Below are 18,811 nucleotides of genomic sequence, written 5' to 3' on the forward strand. Positions count from 1 at the left end.
TGGGATTTTTTTACCTCTCGAGATGGGATTTTATAACGTTTGGGGTTGGCGTCATTGCGCGAATGTCACATTCATTGTGCATGATTGCTGGTCTTGGGTACAGTAATTTGATAATAAGATTTTGTAAAATTCGCGAGATATATTTCGATGCCTTGGAACTAGTAAGAAGCCATTAGTGACGCCTAAGGACAAACCTGAAAATTGTGGAACAAAATGTTTGCAACATATTAAAGAGAATCATACCTAGTTTATCCAAAATTACTACTATCATACTGTAAAATGAATCCGTAACTGATGGGGATGATGGTCAGCAAATGTATTTTTGCAACTGTGAGAATTGTATTGTCATTATCTTTAGTAAATCGATTATGATGCTTCTCAACGGTATCAAACCATTTTGACAGTATTAGAATTTGACCTGCACAAAGTAATTCCATTTTACGATTCTAGACAACTATAAAAAAAATAATTGGAGCCTTTATCTTTATCTTGTGTTATACTTTCGACTTTGGAAACATACCTTTCTTCTTCAGTTACGCCCTCTAGGGTGGGAGAGTATTGAATTAAATGCATATATTTAAACAATTTATTTTTGTTTTCTCGTTTTTTGAAAATACATTTCTTTGTACAAACGCTACAAGTAAATGAGACAACAAATCTGAAAGTTCACTTTAATAAACTGTTTTGACGTGTGATTCTTCTGGGAAAGTCACGTTTTGCTGTTGCTTTTGATTCTAAAGTTTTAACAACACATCACTTTGGTTCTTCATAAAAGGAGCACCAATGCAATTCACAACATGAAGAATCAGCAAAGTACATTCATTTTCCAGACGTACATAGAATCTGCAACCTCATTGTTCTAGTTGCGTTGTTACGATTGCACATTAAACAGCGATTGTAAATTTTCGTGCTTTTGAACGATCGCGGTTTGCTTTGAAAGAGGCCTGTGCGTGAGATACTGGACTTGGACCGGACTTAATTCTTCTTAACGTATCCATATCACATTCTGCTTCACTTAGTTCGTGGCCATCTGAGAAGCCAGTGGGTGGCTCAAGTCTGGCAGGAAAGCCGAAACTGGTCTCCTCGGAGATGCTGTGCCTGGATAACGAGCGGTCATAAAGTGGACCTCTTCCCAGTTTACTGGAATGGCTCCTGAAAAGAAATGAAAGTACTTGATAAGTTTTATCACGTTCCCGTTTCAGTATATTTTTACATTAAGACAAGAATATGTTTTAAATATTTTATTTGTTCATGAATTTAAAATTTCTTGCAGAAGAACGTGTTGCCACATACAGACTTTACAATCATAAGCTTTGCTTTGTTAAGTACAGTTTTTCGACAGAAAAGTAAATTATCTATGAAACAAAAGATTACGTGCTTATGTATGTTATTAGAGGGAACAATAAGTGTTGTGCAAATGTTACTAATTAAAGTGCCCTTTATTCGTCCGACTGACTTGGGAAAAGTCATTGAAAGTAGTTAGAATTCAACGGAGATTCAGAACTTCTCCTACCTCAAAGATATATATATAGCCTAATGCTTATTGCAAACCGGATAAGACCCTTATTAACTACATATTCAAGGCAAATATACCATATCTGCCCCATATTATAAGTAACTAACATAAATGACCTGAGCTACGATTGGGTATATATATGAAACACCCTATATATAAGGTGTTTCGAAACAACCAGGACGCAGGAGGTGCCAGATGAAAAGGGCGACAAACCGGAAAGTGAATTTTGTGTTTCAAATGTGGATATTTATTAGAGAAAATGTTACGATGAAAAAATTTCCCAATAGCTTCAATTAAATATTGTACAAACTAAAATACAAACAAAATACATCAAAATGCACAAAGTCGAATCTTTGCGTGGTTGGCTGTAAAACACCCTTTTATAATTGAAATGGACTCGTACATAGTTGGCGCCAATGCCATACTCACCAGTGATGCTAGTTTGAGGAAAGTTTCCCGTGGCGCAGGGAGATTTTAGGAAAGATTTTTTTAAAGAGGGAAAAGAGAGATTTAACGAACATGAGATAAAATGTAGGAAAATTTAGCTTTTCAATAGATGTTATATTCAGCACTGCAACAGTACGACTAAAGATAGCGGCATTTTTTCCACAATCCTCCATATGCACAAAATACAAATATAACAAACTATTCTCCCAACAATCCTTCCGCGACCTCGTTAGAGACATATCATTGCCAAATATGTCTTTGAAATGGGAATGGATCGACAAACAAAAGGAAGCAAACTGCACGTGTTGGTTATGGATCGGGTAGCATTATCACAGTAGAAAGAAATGTCTTCAGGGATGCGCAGCCTTGTCATAAACAGTGTGCCCGTATAGTGATTCGGTTTAACAACCACAATTAAGTGTTGAGAAAGGTAAACGTAAATGAAATGCACATTATCGAAGTTCAAGCGACTAGGTTTTGTTGTCCATTGGTCCAGGGAGCTTGGGGAATACTAAGAAAATAATGGAATTTTTGATCATTTCTGAGGGAAAATGAAATGAAATGAAATCTTTGAGTTTTACGTCCCATGGTTATGCCGGTTAGGCTAAAGGAGACGGTGATGATGAATAATGAATGAAATGGTGGAATGAAGAAAGTGGGAGGAAACGGGAGAACCCCGAGAAAACCCACGCACACGGTGTTTGTCCACCACAAAGTTCACTTGGCAGGGGCTGGGATCGAACCCGGGACCCCAAGCACCCATTTTTGAGGGAAATTTTAACTTAAGTTTCTAATATCACTGGCTCACAATCTCTGCCTACTACTTCATACTCAATTTGTTATTGTCTATTAGTCCATTTGTCATTCGTTAACATTTTCGTTTCTATCCTGAGTCATTTTGTTTTTGTTTTTTTATTTATAATGATATGTGTTTTCATTTTTCAATAGTACTTTGTTTTTCACGTTATAATAATGACTAATGATAAAAAAAGAAGTAAGAATTTTATCGGAAAATAAACTACGAAACTTGTAAAAAGATGAAAGGTAAACGAAGGCTCTTTAAAAAAGTTTCTTTCGCCTTCTGACAAAATTTCGAAGGTGATAATCACACAAATGTTGAGGTGGAGGAATTGTCAATACCAATTACTGTTAATGAAGCATATTCAAGTCGACAAACTTTTGAAACTAAGTTTATATTACTTAATTGCAGTTTTAATTTTTAAAGTAAAACGGAATGAATGCGGCCTCTTCTGTTATGCATCTGAGTTAAATTTAAGGTATTTAAAGTTTTTTTTAATACAATTAGTTTTCACGCAATATATGCGTACATAACTCGAAAGGGTAATTGTAATCGAAATCGAAATTTTAATCGAAAGGTCATTAGGATTATAAGTAACATTTTTTTTTCCAGAACTCTCAGTTAACTTTTGTATGCAGGCCTAATTTAGAAGTTCCGTCACTGGATTGAAGACAAATTAAATATCGATTAAGGCACACACTTTTGTCATTTGTTTGTATTAAACAAGTTTATCTGAAATTAATGAAGAATTATTTGATATCAACTTAGCTTTGGAGGTATTGAAAATGACACTGAGTGAAATGGATACGGAAGCGATAAGAAGAGACTTTGCCAAATTGAAAGCCAGAAATGTGTATTTATAACATGTTAGTAACTGTTCCTGTAATGATAACATTTTACTATATCTTGGTTTTACAGCCTTGTATGTTGTATAGTTTTGTTCAAAAATATCTTGGCCACCTACCTTGCTTTAAAAGACCATATTATTTCCACTGTATGCAGGAAATTATAATATTTTAGATCTACATTTAAAATCAGCCAGACAAAATGCACATTTGTTTGGTTTAATTCCGATTGTGGGTTACAGTATAGGACTTTTCAAAGAGTAGTCTGTGACCATGTTTCCTCAACAACAACGTATATACATATCTGGTATGAGGATGTGTTTTCTGGAGTCTAAATATGTTTTTACTTTGTTGTTTCAGGTACACCCGTGATGTCCAAAGGAACTGCAAAGGATGAAAGGAACTGCAAAGGAAGAAGAGTTACAAATACTTGTCAATTTAATGGAAGCACTTGGAGTTGAGAATTCGTCAGATGTCGGTTGGCAACGGTCAGCAGTGACCGCAGCACCACTCTGCTGATGATGTGTTGGGACAAACTCCGTACTATGTGAGGAACAGTAAAATGGCAGTGTGCAGTGAACTGAACGGACAGTTATGGTGTAAAATGAACGACCTCTCTGATTTTCCAAAAGGGAAAATTGTGGTCGCTCGGTTATGTGGAATGAGTTTGACAAAAATGGGAAGTCTGTTGGATGTGTTGCAAAGAACAGTGTCCAAAGTAATGGCGGCCTACAAAACTCAAGGGAAAACACATCGGTGAGGAGGAATACTGGTCAGAAGACCGCCAGAAAACTTTAGCACGACTTCAATAGTGCCACCAACATGTAATATGGACAGTTGATAATCATGTTTATATGTGGAAGATTCCCAAATAAGCTTATGGTCCGCAGGGTCTCCGTCCGACCATGAAACATCGCAGCAACTACGTGATGCTTTGGGCCACAGTATCGTGGTTAGTTTTCAGTGGCCTCTGCGTTGACGCTTACCGGTCATGTCACTGCCAGTGACTATATCGCCATTTTAGGGACCATATGTAAGATGCCAAGTTCCACGATGAAAATACGTCCATTTAGGCAGTTGGAGCTGTTGTAGTGTGGTTCGAGAAACACCGGGAGCATTGCATAGTAAAATCAAATCATAAGTGGTCGAAAGCAGGTCGAAGTGGCGTACTTCCAACCCCCTCTCCGACCGTGACATTGATCAAGAAATATCGGTTGGTTGAGTTGAAGTTTAGCGTCCCGTTCAACACAGAGGTTATATGAGAGTTGAAACTTCATATTAGCGCTGGATCCGAACCACATGAGCTCGCACTGGGAACCAAACTCGGATCTTCCGCACCGAAGGGGTGTACGCTAATCATATACCCTCGAGTGAGTTCGGATCAGCAAATGTAGAACGTTAAAATAAACAAAGTTGGTAATTAGAAAACTCTTCTTCATGCCTGACTTAACCAATACATAGGCCCGTATTTAGGAGACTATGTCTACATTAAACTTTTCGAAAAAGGGTACAAATTTAAGTAATCTACAAATTTAAGTAATCACTTCGGACGCTGAACTCATTTTGTTGGGATTATATTTTGCTCGCCACCCGATGGCTACGGGCCTGGTGGAAAAGCATACCCTATAATGACCACTCGGATAAGATGTTCATCAAGAATCATTAACCAGTGCTATGTAGAATCAAAATATGCCCAAACCATTCTGTTGCTTGCCCTCCTTCACCATAATGAAAATATGCTCTTTTAACAGGAAAATGCCAGCACATACACGTTTCATGTTACCTCAAGGCATTCTCCAACGTGTGCGTCATTTCATATCTTGTACAATCATCAGATCTTTTCCCTATTGAGCAGTTGGGGACACCATTGGAACCGTCTGGTCCGATCATTACTGGCATAAAAAATTTAACTTTCTGTGCTATCAGATGAAACAAGTCTGGAAAGTGTTTACCCAGGATTATACCCGATGCCTTTGTGACTATCTCTATGCAATAGTGTAGGTGTAGATTGCAGCTGAATTAATCATACAATACACTGATATGATCTTTGACACACTACGTATTACTGACCATAACTGCAGAACCCTGTGTGTATGATATTTCAAAAATGAAAATCGGGACGCTACTAAATTTCGAGAATGTTCAAAATGCTTAAAATGAAAAGTGTTATATCAGAGATGTCCAAATGGCGCCCGCCAAACCATTTTCTGCGGCCCGCAAAGCTCTCACGATTTACAATTGTTATTACTGAAAATATTTTTATTTATATTTATTCATGCTTTTAACGTTTACACTCTTCTTTCGAAATAAGGCATCCATTTAGCAATTCAGTACAACAAAAAGACGGGCATCCACGGCAACACTGGTGTCGGTAATGCAACTACAAGCAAGACATCGTTGCTGAATGGACGATTACTTCAATAAACCAAACCAAACCAATACCTCTGGTCTAGCTTTGTAAAGCAGATCCTGTCTTCCTCGAACTCTGCCTAGGAACCATAGCGCGCAAGGAATACACCACTTCATGTAATAAACACACACACACAAACTGATTTTAGAGTGAAACGAAGATGGCATTGTTGAACGTCAAGCAAAACTTTCCCACCCCTCTTGTCATATTTTGGGTTCAGAACAGAGCTCAATTTACCGTGTGACGTGAGCTTGTAGTGAAAACAATACTGCAGTCTGTCCTATAACGTTTGAAGTTTTGGAACTGTGTCCGTTTTTATTCTTTATTTTAATTCTTTCTTTTTTTTAAAGTAGTCTTCTGGTTTCTAGCACTCTTCATTTCAGAGATATATTGACCGTTGAAGTGAAGTGTTCATTGTGCAAGTGTTCGTTTTGTTTTGATTTTGTTGAATTGGAGAAATGAGTGGAAGAAAACGTAAAATAGAAAATAAAAATCGAGTGTATCAGGAGCGTTGGGAAAATGACCATTTCATAACAAATCTCATGGGAAAGTTGTAATGTTTAATATGCATGCAGATTGTGTCTGTGCCTAAAGAATACAATGTGAAGAGACATTATTCAACTATGCATGAAAATAAATTCAATAAACATGAAGGTGAGGCTCGAAAAGTGTTGATCGAAGATTTGAAGAAAAAATTGAAGCATAAAACGGGTATGTTTAGTAAAGTAAATACAATTCAAACCTGTGCGTTGCATGCTTCATATGCAGTTTCTCTGGAGCTTGCTAAAGCCAAAAAGCCAAAAAGCCTTTCAGTGACGAAATTATAGGTCTAATGAAGAAATGCGTGGTAGAAATGACAAAGGCTTTTGGTGACACAAAATTAGCGAATCACTTCGAATTTGTACCGCTTTCTCATCAGACTGTACAGAGAAGAGTATTAGAAATGGGTGACCAAGTGGAAAAAATATTTCAAACGAAATCCAGAAGTGCCCTTTCTTCTCTTTGTGCCTTGATGAAAGTACCGATCAGACAGATGTAAGTCAGCTTCTGATTTTTACACGAACAACACAGGAAGATTTTTCGAGTAAAGAGGAGTTGTTAAACGTGTGTCCTCTTCGCGGTGCCGCAAAGGGAAGGGACATTTATGAAGCAGTTAAAAATACTGTAGAAAAATTTGGTGGTTTTGGAAAATGTTCATCAATTGTAACAGATGGTGCACCAGCTATGGTAGGGGAGAAGTCTGGACTAGTAGACCTTTTGAGAGAAAATGGTATAAATTGTCCTGCATTTCATTGTGTTATTCATCAAGAAGCTCATTGTGGCAAATGATTAAAGCAAGACGAAGTTCTCAAAAAGATTGTCAAAACTACCAACATAATAAGGGGTGGTAATAGAGCTCTTTTACATCACCAGTTTCGTCAATTTTTAGAGGAGGTGGAATCAGAGTATGGAGACCTACTTCTTTACAATCACGTTAGGTGGTTAAGTGCAGGAAATTGTCTTAAATGATTTTTTGAACTGAGGAAAGAAATCCCTGATTTTCTTAACCAGTTCGTTCCATCAGACACCACATGCCTAGAAGAGAAGCTTCGAAGTGATGACTTTCTTCGACATTTGGCATTTCTGACAGATATTACAGGGCATCTAAATGAACTGAACGAAAATCTACAGGGAAAAGGTCAATTCGTTTCTGATCTAATGGGGCATATCAATGGATTCCGGAACAAACTGAAGCTTTTCCATTCTGCTTTAGGGAAAAATAATTTAGCACACTTTCCAAGTTGCAATCGTTTGACATTAGATTTTGAAAAAGAAGCATTTGATTTTTCTGAGTTCTATAGAGACATCGAGAGTATCATGAATTAATTTAATGCAAGATTAACAGATTTTGACAAACTGAAAAACGACATAGCATTATTTACAAATTCATTGACAACGGGCATCGAAGAACAACCTCCAAACTTACAGCTAGAACTTTGTGAACTTCAGGCTGACACATTCTTTCAGACAAGGACAGAGAAAGGAGTAGATTTTTTAAGGTTACTTTCTAACGAACGTTTCCCTAACTTTTGTGAGTTTGGTCGGAAAATAATGTTAATGTTTGGTAGTACTTATTGTTTGGTGCATTTTCCACCATGAAAATTGTGAAGAATCGCTTCAGAAGCTGCCTTGGAGATTCTTCTTTTTACATCTTCTGTGACTCGAAACAACAGGAATCAACGGGAGATATCCCAACCCGTAAACGCTGCTAGTCATCCTCATTTGTCACATTGAGTAGGTATGTAATATTTCAAATACATTTTTTATATTTTTCTTTTGTAGTGTATTATTATTATTATTATTATTATTATTATTATTATTATTATTATTATTATTATTATTATTATTATTATTATTATTATTATTGTTATTATTATTATCTGCGGTTCTCCACCTTACTAGTAAAGATGGTTATGGCCCTTAGGCCCATTGTAGTTGGACACCACTGTGTTATATACTAATTTGATTTTCTTCCATTACATAAAGTTGTTCAAGTGTTACATAATCATATTTTTAGTCATTTTAGTACATTTTCTCCTCCCTAGTTAAGCAAATGTAAGCAAATGATTTACCCCCTCCCCCTGGTAAACAATTTTTTTAATCTCTCAGGATCTGTAATGTTTCGTGACCTTCAGAGTCTGTTTTATCTCATCCAAGCCCCATTAAAGTGATGGCTCAGAAGGGGCAACGGAAACGTGTAACCATTGTTGCGTAAAAAGAAGGAAACAAGAAATTGCCGCAAATTATGCCAAAAAAAAAAAAGTTTTCCCCACCTCCTAAGCTTCTATTTTTCTTTAAAAAAATTACTTCAACATTTTCCCATTGTTGTCTGTTCAGATTTATTATTTTAAACAATATATTTTTTTTTCTTCTTGAATGGTCAATGGAAAATTACCAAAAATATCGGTCAGGAATTATTGATTAAAATGTTTAAGGAGCAAGATGCAGATTGAAACAGAGTAGTAAAGACATCAATAAGATTGAGCAGTAAAACCTTTCTTTCCTGGCCCAATGAAACGAATGTTTCGTTCAATGTCAAAATAGTTAAATCGTGAACTTAATTAAATCCATGTTTTATGTATTCAAGTTTTATTTCAACTTTTGAATTTCCATATTTAGAAGTTGATGAGAATAATTATATATCTAATCTTGTGAAGAACGCAAACTATAATAATCCCTTCCTTTCTCCTGCGCTGAAATCCGGGACATTTCAACGTCCAGAGAAATATTTTCGGGACGCCGGGATTCAGCTCTCGATTCCGTGACGATCCTGAATTTTCCCGGACGAATGGCAACCCTATGTTCATGTGAAGTTTTCCTTTTCCAATATCGTATTTTGTTATCGTGAGTTTTTTCTTTACCTGTACATATAATTTCATTGAATGCTCTCTGTTGAAAAATTATTCTGAAAGATGCTATGCATCTTAAGTATAATTATATTAATAGTGCGCGCTGTAATGTAAAGAAAGCGAATATGTCATAGATTTTAACTTTGTCATAAATCTTTCTAGTTACAGAGCCTAAAATCAAAAGTTAGTTTACTAACATATTCCGTTTGTTTGATTTAGTTGAAATTGGCATTCGGACTATCTAATATTAAGGTTTTCTATTTTCTTCTTCTTCTTTTTGTTAAATAAAATAACATGAATTGGTGAGATTGAATGTGCTTTCTTCCAATTCAGATTTTCCGAAATTATGAAAATGTTATATTTAGAACTAAAAATCCACATATCCTAAAACACTGGCTAATATTGAGGGAACAGCAGAATTGAACAGCTCAATAGTGTAGTTAGATAATTTTGATGAAGAGGTTTCTATTATTATATATGAAAATTGCTACTGATTTTGAACAAGAAATTGTTATTGATATGCTGTTTTTTATTCAAAACCTCTTGATGTGAGTTTAGGGAAGGTTCTTTTGTTTTGATAAAGAATGAATGATATGTGGAATTTTCTGATTATGTTTTGAATTTTTTTTTATATCTATAGTTGCTAGTTTTGTTTTTAGGATTTGTGAATCTTTAGTTTTGTTTATTGTCAAGTTTGTTGAAAATAAGCAGAGAAATAAGAAAAGAAGAAAATCAACTTCACAAATAACTCTTTTTGCCTGATCCAAGAAATATGAAGATAGTCTCTGCATATGAATCAAATGCAGATTTTAAACGAAATCAAGCAAATATCATTTGTAAGTAGAATAAATTTTGTTTTTAAGCATGAATTTCCTTTACCTAACACATTTGTAATTAATTCATTTCATTGCGCCTCGAAAAGTTACATTTTATTCTTACCTCGGTCTTCCCCGCCTAGCCAGGTTTCTTCTTTCTGGTAGCGGTGAGGGCTCTGTTGAAGTGCTTGATTCTGGAGGGTGGTACAAAATGTCTGAAAAGAAGTAACGTTTATGTTAATTTACAATGCTGATTTCCATTGCTACCTTAAGTTTAGTTAAATTAAAGTAATGCGTGCCTCTAACAACTATACCCGTAAAAATATTCGTGCTTATTAAAGTAATTATATACGTTGAGGATTGATTTTAAATATAAAAGTTGTGCAAACTAATTTTCTGAACTACAGTTTGAGGTTTTGTTACATTTTTATGAGTTACACTAACATTAAACATCGCCGGGACATCCATTCTTATAATAAAAGCTATCGCGTTTAAATTTGTGGTCACATGCAAAGACATTTAACAAACATCTCAAGGATGTAAGAAACAATTTTTTATATTGTATCAATAAGCATATAAGTATCCATAAGTATATCTATTATCAATAAGTAGCGATATGTCAGTGTTTCAGTATAGGTCTTTAAAATAAAACTTGGTGCTTTGGATAATGATGTAAATAATTAAGCTATTATAATTAGTATGCCAAAGACTAAAATATATTACGAAAGTTAATTCTTCTTTATTAATATTATTTCGCAAAATCTACTCTAAACAAATGCTCATAAACAGAATACAATTTCTGTTTATTGTTTATTCAGCAATGATTTCACCATATGCATGTAATGTTTACCCTATATTGAAGCATTTATATTTATATAGCGACATGAACATGTGAGCATAATATTTATGTTAATAAACCACCAAAAGAAATCAGTAACCTTAAATTAATATTTGAATACTACTTCAGCGATTTAACTCCTTTACTGTACCGATGTTATTAGCTACAAGTGTGAAACATCTACATTTTGTAAACAAATATTTTCTTTCAAATGTTGATGAGTACTGGTGAATTGAAAAGACTTGAAAATTATTTAAAACATTTTAATAGCAGAAAACCAATGGAAAATAAAGAGCATAACAAATTCTCCACATTCACAATTTTAAAAATTTAACTCAAAAGTACTTTAAGCAAATCCTTTTAAATTTCCTTAAAAATTTAAAGTTCCTAAACAACTAGGCATAGCGGACTTAAACAGGGATTTCACTTGTTCTTGCACTATTTTCAAAGCGACTAATTTTTATAACTTTTTAAAATTTTACATACAATAAAAAGAAAAATTATAAATTATTCAGAAACAGGCAATAAACATATTTCTACATTTTAAGCTGACTTAACGGAACAAAGAATAATTTTTAGTGTGCATAAAAATAATTATATGCCATTCATTAGTAGCAAATATATGTATCATTATCATCCCATTCTCAACAGTCTTATCCCTAATTCATTAAATAAAGAATAATTAACCTAATTCGCATGTCTAATTGAAATATTATACCATGAAAGTGCAATTACTTCTTAAACTCAGCACTAAGCCATGCTATTGAGCTAAAGCTACACTGAGCAATATAAAAAATCTTACCACAGCACATGGAATATCTACTTAAATATATGTATATGTTACTTAATGTATCGCAGACACTTTATCGTGCATTGATTTCTAATTCGTACATTCTCTACGTGATTCGCACATCAGCAGAACTAGCACTTATTTAACAAATTGCATAGATATGTACAGTCTTGTACAAAACTCGGATTTCCACCTTACTTTTGAAAGGTATGTACTTACTTAGTAAGCAGGATAGTCTGATAAATATGCGTGTAATAACTATAATTAAAACAAACTTCTAATGAACGAATAAGAAGCTCATTTGTGTCATTCAATCCTACATATATAGTGAAGTACAGGCCTTTAAAGCTAAAATGGCTGTCCGCTTTTTCTATAAGACTGTACATTTCGTAAAATGAAGAATTACAAAATAATAAATTCATAGCTAAACATGAACTATTTCTTAGAGGAATGCATGCCAGCAGCAAACAAAAACATCAACTGAAACTTGTTTCCTTAATTTGACCAATTTTTCTACCAAATTTTGCAATTAAAATTTTGTTTTTGTGTTTAATTTTTTTATCCCATTATTCTTTAAAATGGAATTTCCATGCATTTATCATCATTATTGTTGTTCTCTGGGTATATATATAAAGGTGTGGAACAAGGTATCAGGTGTGGCAGGTTACGTACTGTGGTGAGTAAAATTTCGATGAGATGGTCTATTCCAACTTGGTCCCGGGTCATTCAAATGATTGGAGGATTCTGTTCGACTTGAGGTTCCCTTTTCAGTGTCCGAATCTGAGCCCAAACTGTCGTAGTCCTCACTTTCAGACCTCAAACTTTTGTTCTTTCTTTTCTGTCTTAATTGGGTGTAATCATCGAGAGGACTCTATAATATGGAAACAAGAATGTCCTAGTATATTTTGTATCATCTAAGGTATTGGTGAACAATCAGAATATTACTTGCATTTATGCCAATGAAAATAATTTTGACTGAAACTCCCCCACCATGCACAATTTATTTTTTAACAGGAGAAACAAAGTTGTGTAAACAAAATAGAAAGAGCCACAAAAATTTGAGCTGCGCAAATACTAAGCTCTCTAAATACCTCATTTAAATTCTACTACATCCAAAAGCCATTTTCTGTTATTACGTCATTTCATACAGGAAAACATTAATTGCTGTCTGGATTATTATGCAATTGTACAAAGGAAGGGATTATTTATTTTCTTTTGTATCGTAGCTGTGATTGTTTAGCAGCACAAGGGATGAATGGAAGTACTCACACTTTTCAAGGGCATGGTTTCCATGGCAGCTAGTCGGTGGTCGTGGTAAACAAAGGTTTGGAAGTGGGCAGGGGAAGATGTTTGCTGCTGACTCTGCACATGAAATGTAGCATAGGGATAGATATCTTCTGCATATTCTGAAAGAAACAATAATACGCAAAAGTTTCAGTTGGATTCGTAAAGTTTAGCTCTTCAAATCTACTTGTATTAGCTTTCTCTTACTTTTGAAAGTCTGCTAATTAGTATTATTCCAATTGAAGTACATTATCAATATGTAATACCAGCTGGTTACATTCACTTTCGGTACCCAGATACGTTGAAATGAGAAATTTGGCTAAAATCACCACGGGCATGAAATATCGCTAAAAGTACATACTGCTAGATAAAGGAAAAATTTATTGTCAATAGGCCTATATTGTTGTTTATGATTCCACATAAATGACGTATTATACACATGAAGTTGAGGTATAAAGCTTGAAAATGACTAATATTAGGTATCAACAATGTGTTTGAGGGTTATGTAATGAAAATGATGACTCACGTTAAAAAGTCGGTACTGTAAGAATGTAACATTTTTTGTGCAGAACATGTAAACAAATGTTGATATCAGAATGAATCTGGATAACCTTATAAGTGTTTATTGTAATTCGTTTACTTCTTTTCAATCATCAAATGTTAAAGGCATTTCTATGAGTAGCACTTAATATAATAGGAACGCATCATCTTCATCATTTGGTGATCATCTTTAGTTTTTCTCTCAAAATACTTCTTTAAAAATGCGGATTGCTCAACCAAGTAACATATTTATAAGTTCTACCAACTATAATATAATATCTTTGTTAAGCCTACGGTACAGAAATAATTAGTTTCAAGCTAGAGATAAATATTAGTCAATAACATCGTGCTAATTATGTGTACCATTACTTACGTGGTGATTCCAAATAGATTCCCCACTTCCTTTCTAACGAAAAGTTGTCAACAAAATTATATACACTTATTTTACTCTTAATTACATATTTAATAAAGAAAGTTATCATCATGCACTGACATCAAATACGAAATATTGAAATCAGTGTTTAACGTTTTTCTGTTACACATATTGATAGAATGGCATATTCAGGCTAGACTGTTTAATAAATAGGTCACGCCGCAATCAAGAAAAACAAACAATAACGTACGTGAATATATTTGACTTTTCGAATAAATATTTCTAGATATTAAAAGAATACACATTATTATATTATTGGAATCTCTGTGAAGTGTTTGTTATTTTCAAGTGTAGTATATTACCCAGATTAAGTAGTAGTATAACAAATCAAATACTACTTTCAATCAAAATTTAAGTATAAAGCAATAATAATGATGTCTAATAAATACCCTTGTAGTTCTGGCTTTTGTATACGTAATATTTTGAAGAAAACTTCGAACTTAAACAATCATACGTTCTTTTATCACGTTACATTGTATTACAAGTTTCTGTGAGTTGCTTGCCAATTTGAGTTCTGTGTAACCATAGTTTCACACGATTTTCAGCATTGTTTACCATAATTGAGAGAGCAAGTAGAAGTTGAGTAATCGAAAGTAAAATTCCTGCCATTTTTCTTTTTCTAAAAGATAATAAAAAATGTTCTTTTAACTAAGCGCCCTAGAACAAAGAAAGTTCTACGAAATGTGTTGGTAATGGTTTAGAACATGTAACATGCTATTTAAAGCTGAGAAACACGTCATATAAAGGTAACCAAGAAAGTTCTGTCGCTTTTTGTGGAGGTCTGTGTTCCATTGGCCCTCACACTGTGAGTTGAATGAAAATGGAAATAAGGTGAAGGTCAGTTGTTGGTGTGGGCTTATACAACATACTACCTGGCTGTGGCAGTTCAGTTACACCGTGAATTTGCGTAAGGACAGAGTGAACATGGGACCTCCACAGACCGTCATAAAAGCGTGTATGCTGTACGAGTTCAAACTGGGATCAAACGCCGCTGGAGCGGGGTGGAAGATATGCCAGACCCTTGGTGAGAGTATCCTGACTACGCGGACAGTACAGCGGTGGTTTAACAAGCTTAACGACGGTGACGAAACACTCGATAAGCACCACGTGCCGAAAGACCAACACATATACAAAATGAAGATCTTCAGGCAGCAATTGAGGCGAACAGAAGCCAGACATGTGAGGAACTCGGACTACAATTCAATGTGAATGGATAAACCACTCGGCAGCACCTCCATCAACTTGGGAGCACTACAAGTTGGGTCGATGGCTCCCACGTGATTTAACCCTTTCACAGAGGAAGTCGACTTTTGTCGACAGAACCAAATTTCCTTAACATGCGAATGTCGACTTTAGTCGACATGTTAAAATTTGTTTGTCCGTATCTTGGCTTTGTCGAGAGTAGTCGCCAAAGTTGTACCGTTCATTTTTGTTTGTGTTCTATTGTTTTCGATAAACAATAGAAATCACACAGAAAACCTTTGGCGACTACAATCGACAAACCCAAGATACAGACAAATTTTAACACGTCGACTATAATCGACATTCGCAGGTTAGGGAATTTTTTTTTCCGTCGCCTTCCACAGTGAAAGGGTTAATCCGGGCCTGAAAGCAACACAAACAGACACTTGTGTTTCTTTGCTGTCTCCTCTGAGGAAGGAGCCATTTCTGGACAGGGTGTTGTCATGTGATGAGAAGTGGGTCCTGTACCAAGCTCCACGGTGCCATCATCATTGGTTAGCATCTCATCAACCGGTTTACAAAAGATCCGAAACCAGCACTGCACCAGAAGAAGGTTTTCGTGTATGTTTGGTGGACTGCCTGCGGTATCGTGCATCGGGAACTGCTACCAGCTGGTCAAAGCATCAATGCAGCTGTGTACTGTCAGCAGTTGAACGGTGTTCAAGAAAAACTAAAAACTCTGGAGCAAGCACTTTTTTTCTGAATCACACTGGGGTCTTCCTGTTACAGAACAACGCTAAGCCCCACGTAGCTAGGATGACCCGGGACACCATTCTACACCTTGAATGGGAAACACTATTGCATCCGTCATACTTCCCGGACATTGTACCGTCCAATTATTACCTGTTCCATTCTTTGACAGAATCTATTCTTTGAACGCTGAATCGATTGCAAGAAACCGAGTCTTGATGGCATTTACTATTTTCGTCTACGGAAATCAGTATTGAAACCGAAACTACAAGTAATAGTAAATTTGAGCCTCTTTCAGTTTTGATACTGTTGTAGATAGTCATAATATGTTGTCTTGAGAGGCTGGATCATTTGCAGAAAACCGCTTTTTGCTATCTACTAATCTTTTCGTTCCATAACGATAAAAGTTGAAATCGAAAGTGATTAATTTCAACCACTTTCGGTTTGAATAGAGAGTTAACAGAGGAGATGAAACATATCCTTGGAACGTTAAATCGATTGCAGATAACCACATCTCGATTTCCCTGATTGTTTTTGCTCTGATAATTGTTGACAAACAGATGGACAGACGAACAAAGCCGTTCTATAAGACTTTCGATACTTATACATAGCATAGTTTATAACTCTAAAATGCGTATATATGTATGTATAAATGTGTATATAGTCCAGCATAACTTTGGAATGCCTGGAGCAATTTTAGCTAAATTTGGTACACATGTTACTTAAGATCTGCAAAACAGAATTGTGAGGGTAAGAACTCTGGTATACCTAAGAGGAGTAGGAGAGGTAACATATAAAATGATCGAAAACGACCGACATAAGTGTCGAATGCATTGTTTTCTGGGACGCTTAGATGATTGGTGACACTCTCCATGTCGTTTGATTCCAAATTCAGTCCCATTATTGCTCCTAGTGGGGGAAATGGTAATATACAATACAAATATTCAATTGAAATACAAATTGATTTAAAATGGAAAGCAGATCGAACTGAACTGAGTTTGTTATGTGGATTGTCATATATTGTCGTTTTAAATATACAGAAGTGATGATCATTTCAGAATTGTACATCTACAATCTTGATAAGTATGGTGTGAAGCATTCACATGCTGCAATGAAAACTTCTATACGTTGTGGTTTCGAATCAAACAGGCATTGGATGTATATCTGAGGAACCACCTGTTACGCCTTTTGTATGTGAGCTCACAAGACATTGATACTGCATGCTGGAGAACAGTGACGAACGAAGCTCCAATTAATCATATCCTACACATGTTCGACAGGCGAATGTGTGTGTCTATAAATATGTTGTTTTAGCAATATAATTTGATAACGAATTCGCCCGGTATTTCTTATAATGTTAGTGTGTGTATAATCGGCAAAGACATTTATGTGGCAAATTTCATGTCAAAAGAACTGTAAATAAGAACAATAAAACGAAAATAAAACTTTCTTGTTCATTTAGCAACATTTTGTTTTACTCACTCTAATGTTCGTATTTATAATTCTTTTCCTATGAAATTTACCACAAATATACATTTCCCGATCATACACATAGTATCAGTATTAAAAGTACCCTACAAAATCATTATCAAATTACATTCTTACAAGAAGACAGGTATAGATATGCGACAATAATTTTGGACATCTGTGTACATATATACGCATGACCTGGTATTGTCTTGCTGAAATGTGGTACCTAGAGTAGTCTGACGGAAAAGTGTGACCTCGGCCTCTAGAACTTTCCTCGTGTAGCAGTTACTGGTAAAATTGCCCTCAATGTGTAGTAGCTAAGATCGAGCGTTGTACCTAATGGCCAACATGTTATCAGATTTGCCATTTGTCTCCTATGATACTCGACAAAGTAAGCCGAAAGATTAGTCTCACCACTACGACTAATGCGTATTCAGTCATTAGTGTTGGACAAACTGAACCGAAACTCTTCCGAGTATAGGACATGAGCGACTCAGCACAATAGCGACGATATTCAACACCTATTCTAGCCTGAGGCAATTATAGTCCTGTGTCAATGGGAGGCAATGCAGTGGTAGTGTGTCACCAGCTCAGCGTTCAGCAGACGCCATCCGACCACCTGTTGGCTCGTACTGTGATTAAATTGCGCGGTTGACTGTCCGATCGTTGCTCCGCACGATAATCTTCTGTTTATTGGTGTCATGCATACTCTGTACACGCACCATTTTTTCGCATCCCATAGAAATCATCCCACAGGGTGATCATGTATATGAGTGTGTGTTGCGTAAACTTCCCTCTCGCGGCACTAGTGTGAAACCGAACCTAGGGTGGTGCTCTGCCCATTCATATCCCAACCCATGCAAATTGAAATCTTTCATACACAAATAATGTGATTTTGGACACATTATTTCTATCCCTTCTTAGTGTTGCAATTTTACCACACAACAGTTTACAATATACAAGAAATGATGCAAAGCAAGTAGTTTCCTCTTTCTATTATCTACATTTAGATTTATTAATACTGACGTATATACATAAGTGACTTACCTGGAATTCTTTCAAGTGCATTTATATCACGTACAGAGGTAGGAATTCCTTTTTGTACCTCTGCATAGTATTGCTCTCTTTGAGCAAGATTCTGTTTATTATCCATGGAGGCAACAGATTGTCCATCTTGCATTCCATCTGTTTCGCTGTCTTCTTGAGGTCCTGTAATTAGTTAAAATAATTTGCACGAAGATCATTACATGTTATAAATTATGTAATTGCGAGAACTTGTTGTGACTAAAACTACCAAAAACAA

General features: G+C 35.4%; 1 protein-coding gene across 4 annotated transcripts in view; it reads right to left on the reverse strand.

Moving 5' to 3' along the window:
- Positions 1-600: 600 nt before the first annotated feature.
- LOC145688485 (cell adhesion molecule Dscam2-like) overlaps positions 601-18,811 on the reverse strand; it is a gene marked incomplete at its 5' end in the record, with an annotated part of 1,010,929 nt that continues 992,718 nt past the window's right edge. For 2 of the 4 annotated variants that reach the window (XM_081762790.1, XM_081762789.1), the window contains 5 exon segments: positions 601-1,152; positions 10,346-10,436; positions 12,522-12,720; positions 13,119-13,255; positions 18,556-18,717. In XM_081762790.1, coding sequence (XP_081618916.1) covers positions 885-1,152; positions 10,346-10,436; positions 12,522-12,720; positions 13,119-13,255; positions 18,556-18,717 — 857 coding nt within the window. 4 annotated transcript variants of the gene reach the window in all.

This window comes from Thermobia domestica, chromosome 6, assembly GCF_964235325.1.
Source record: "Thermobia domestica chromosome 6, izTheDome1.hap1.1, whole genome shotgun sequence".
NCBI lineage: Eukaryota > Metazoa > Arthropoda > Insecta > Zygentoma > Lepismatidae > Thermobia > Thermobia domestica.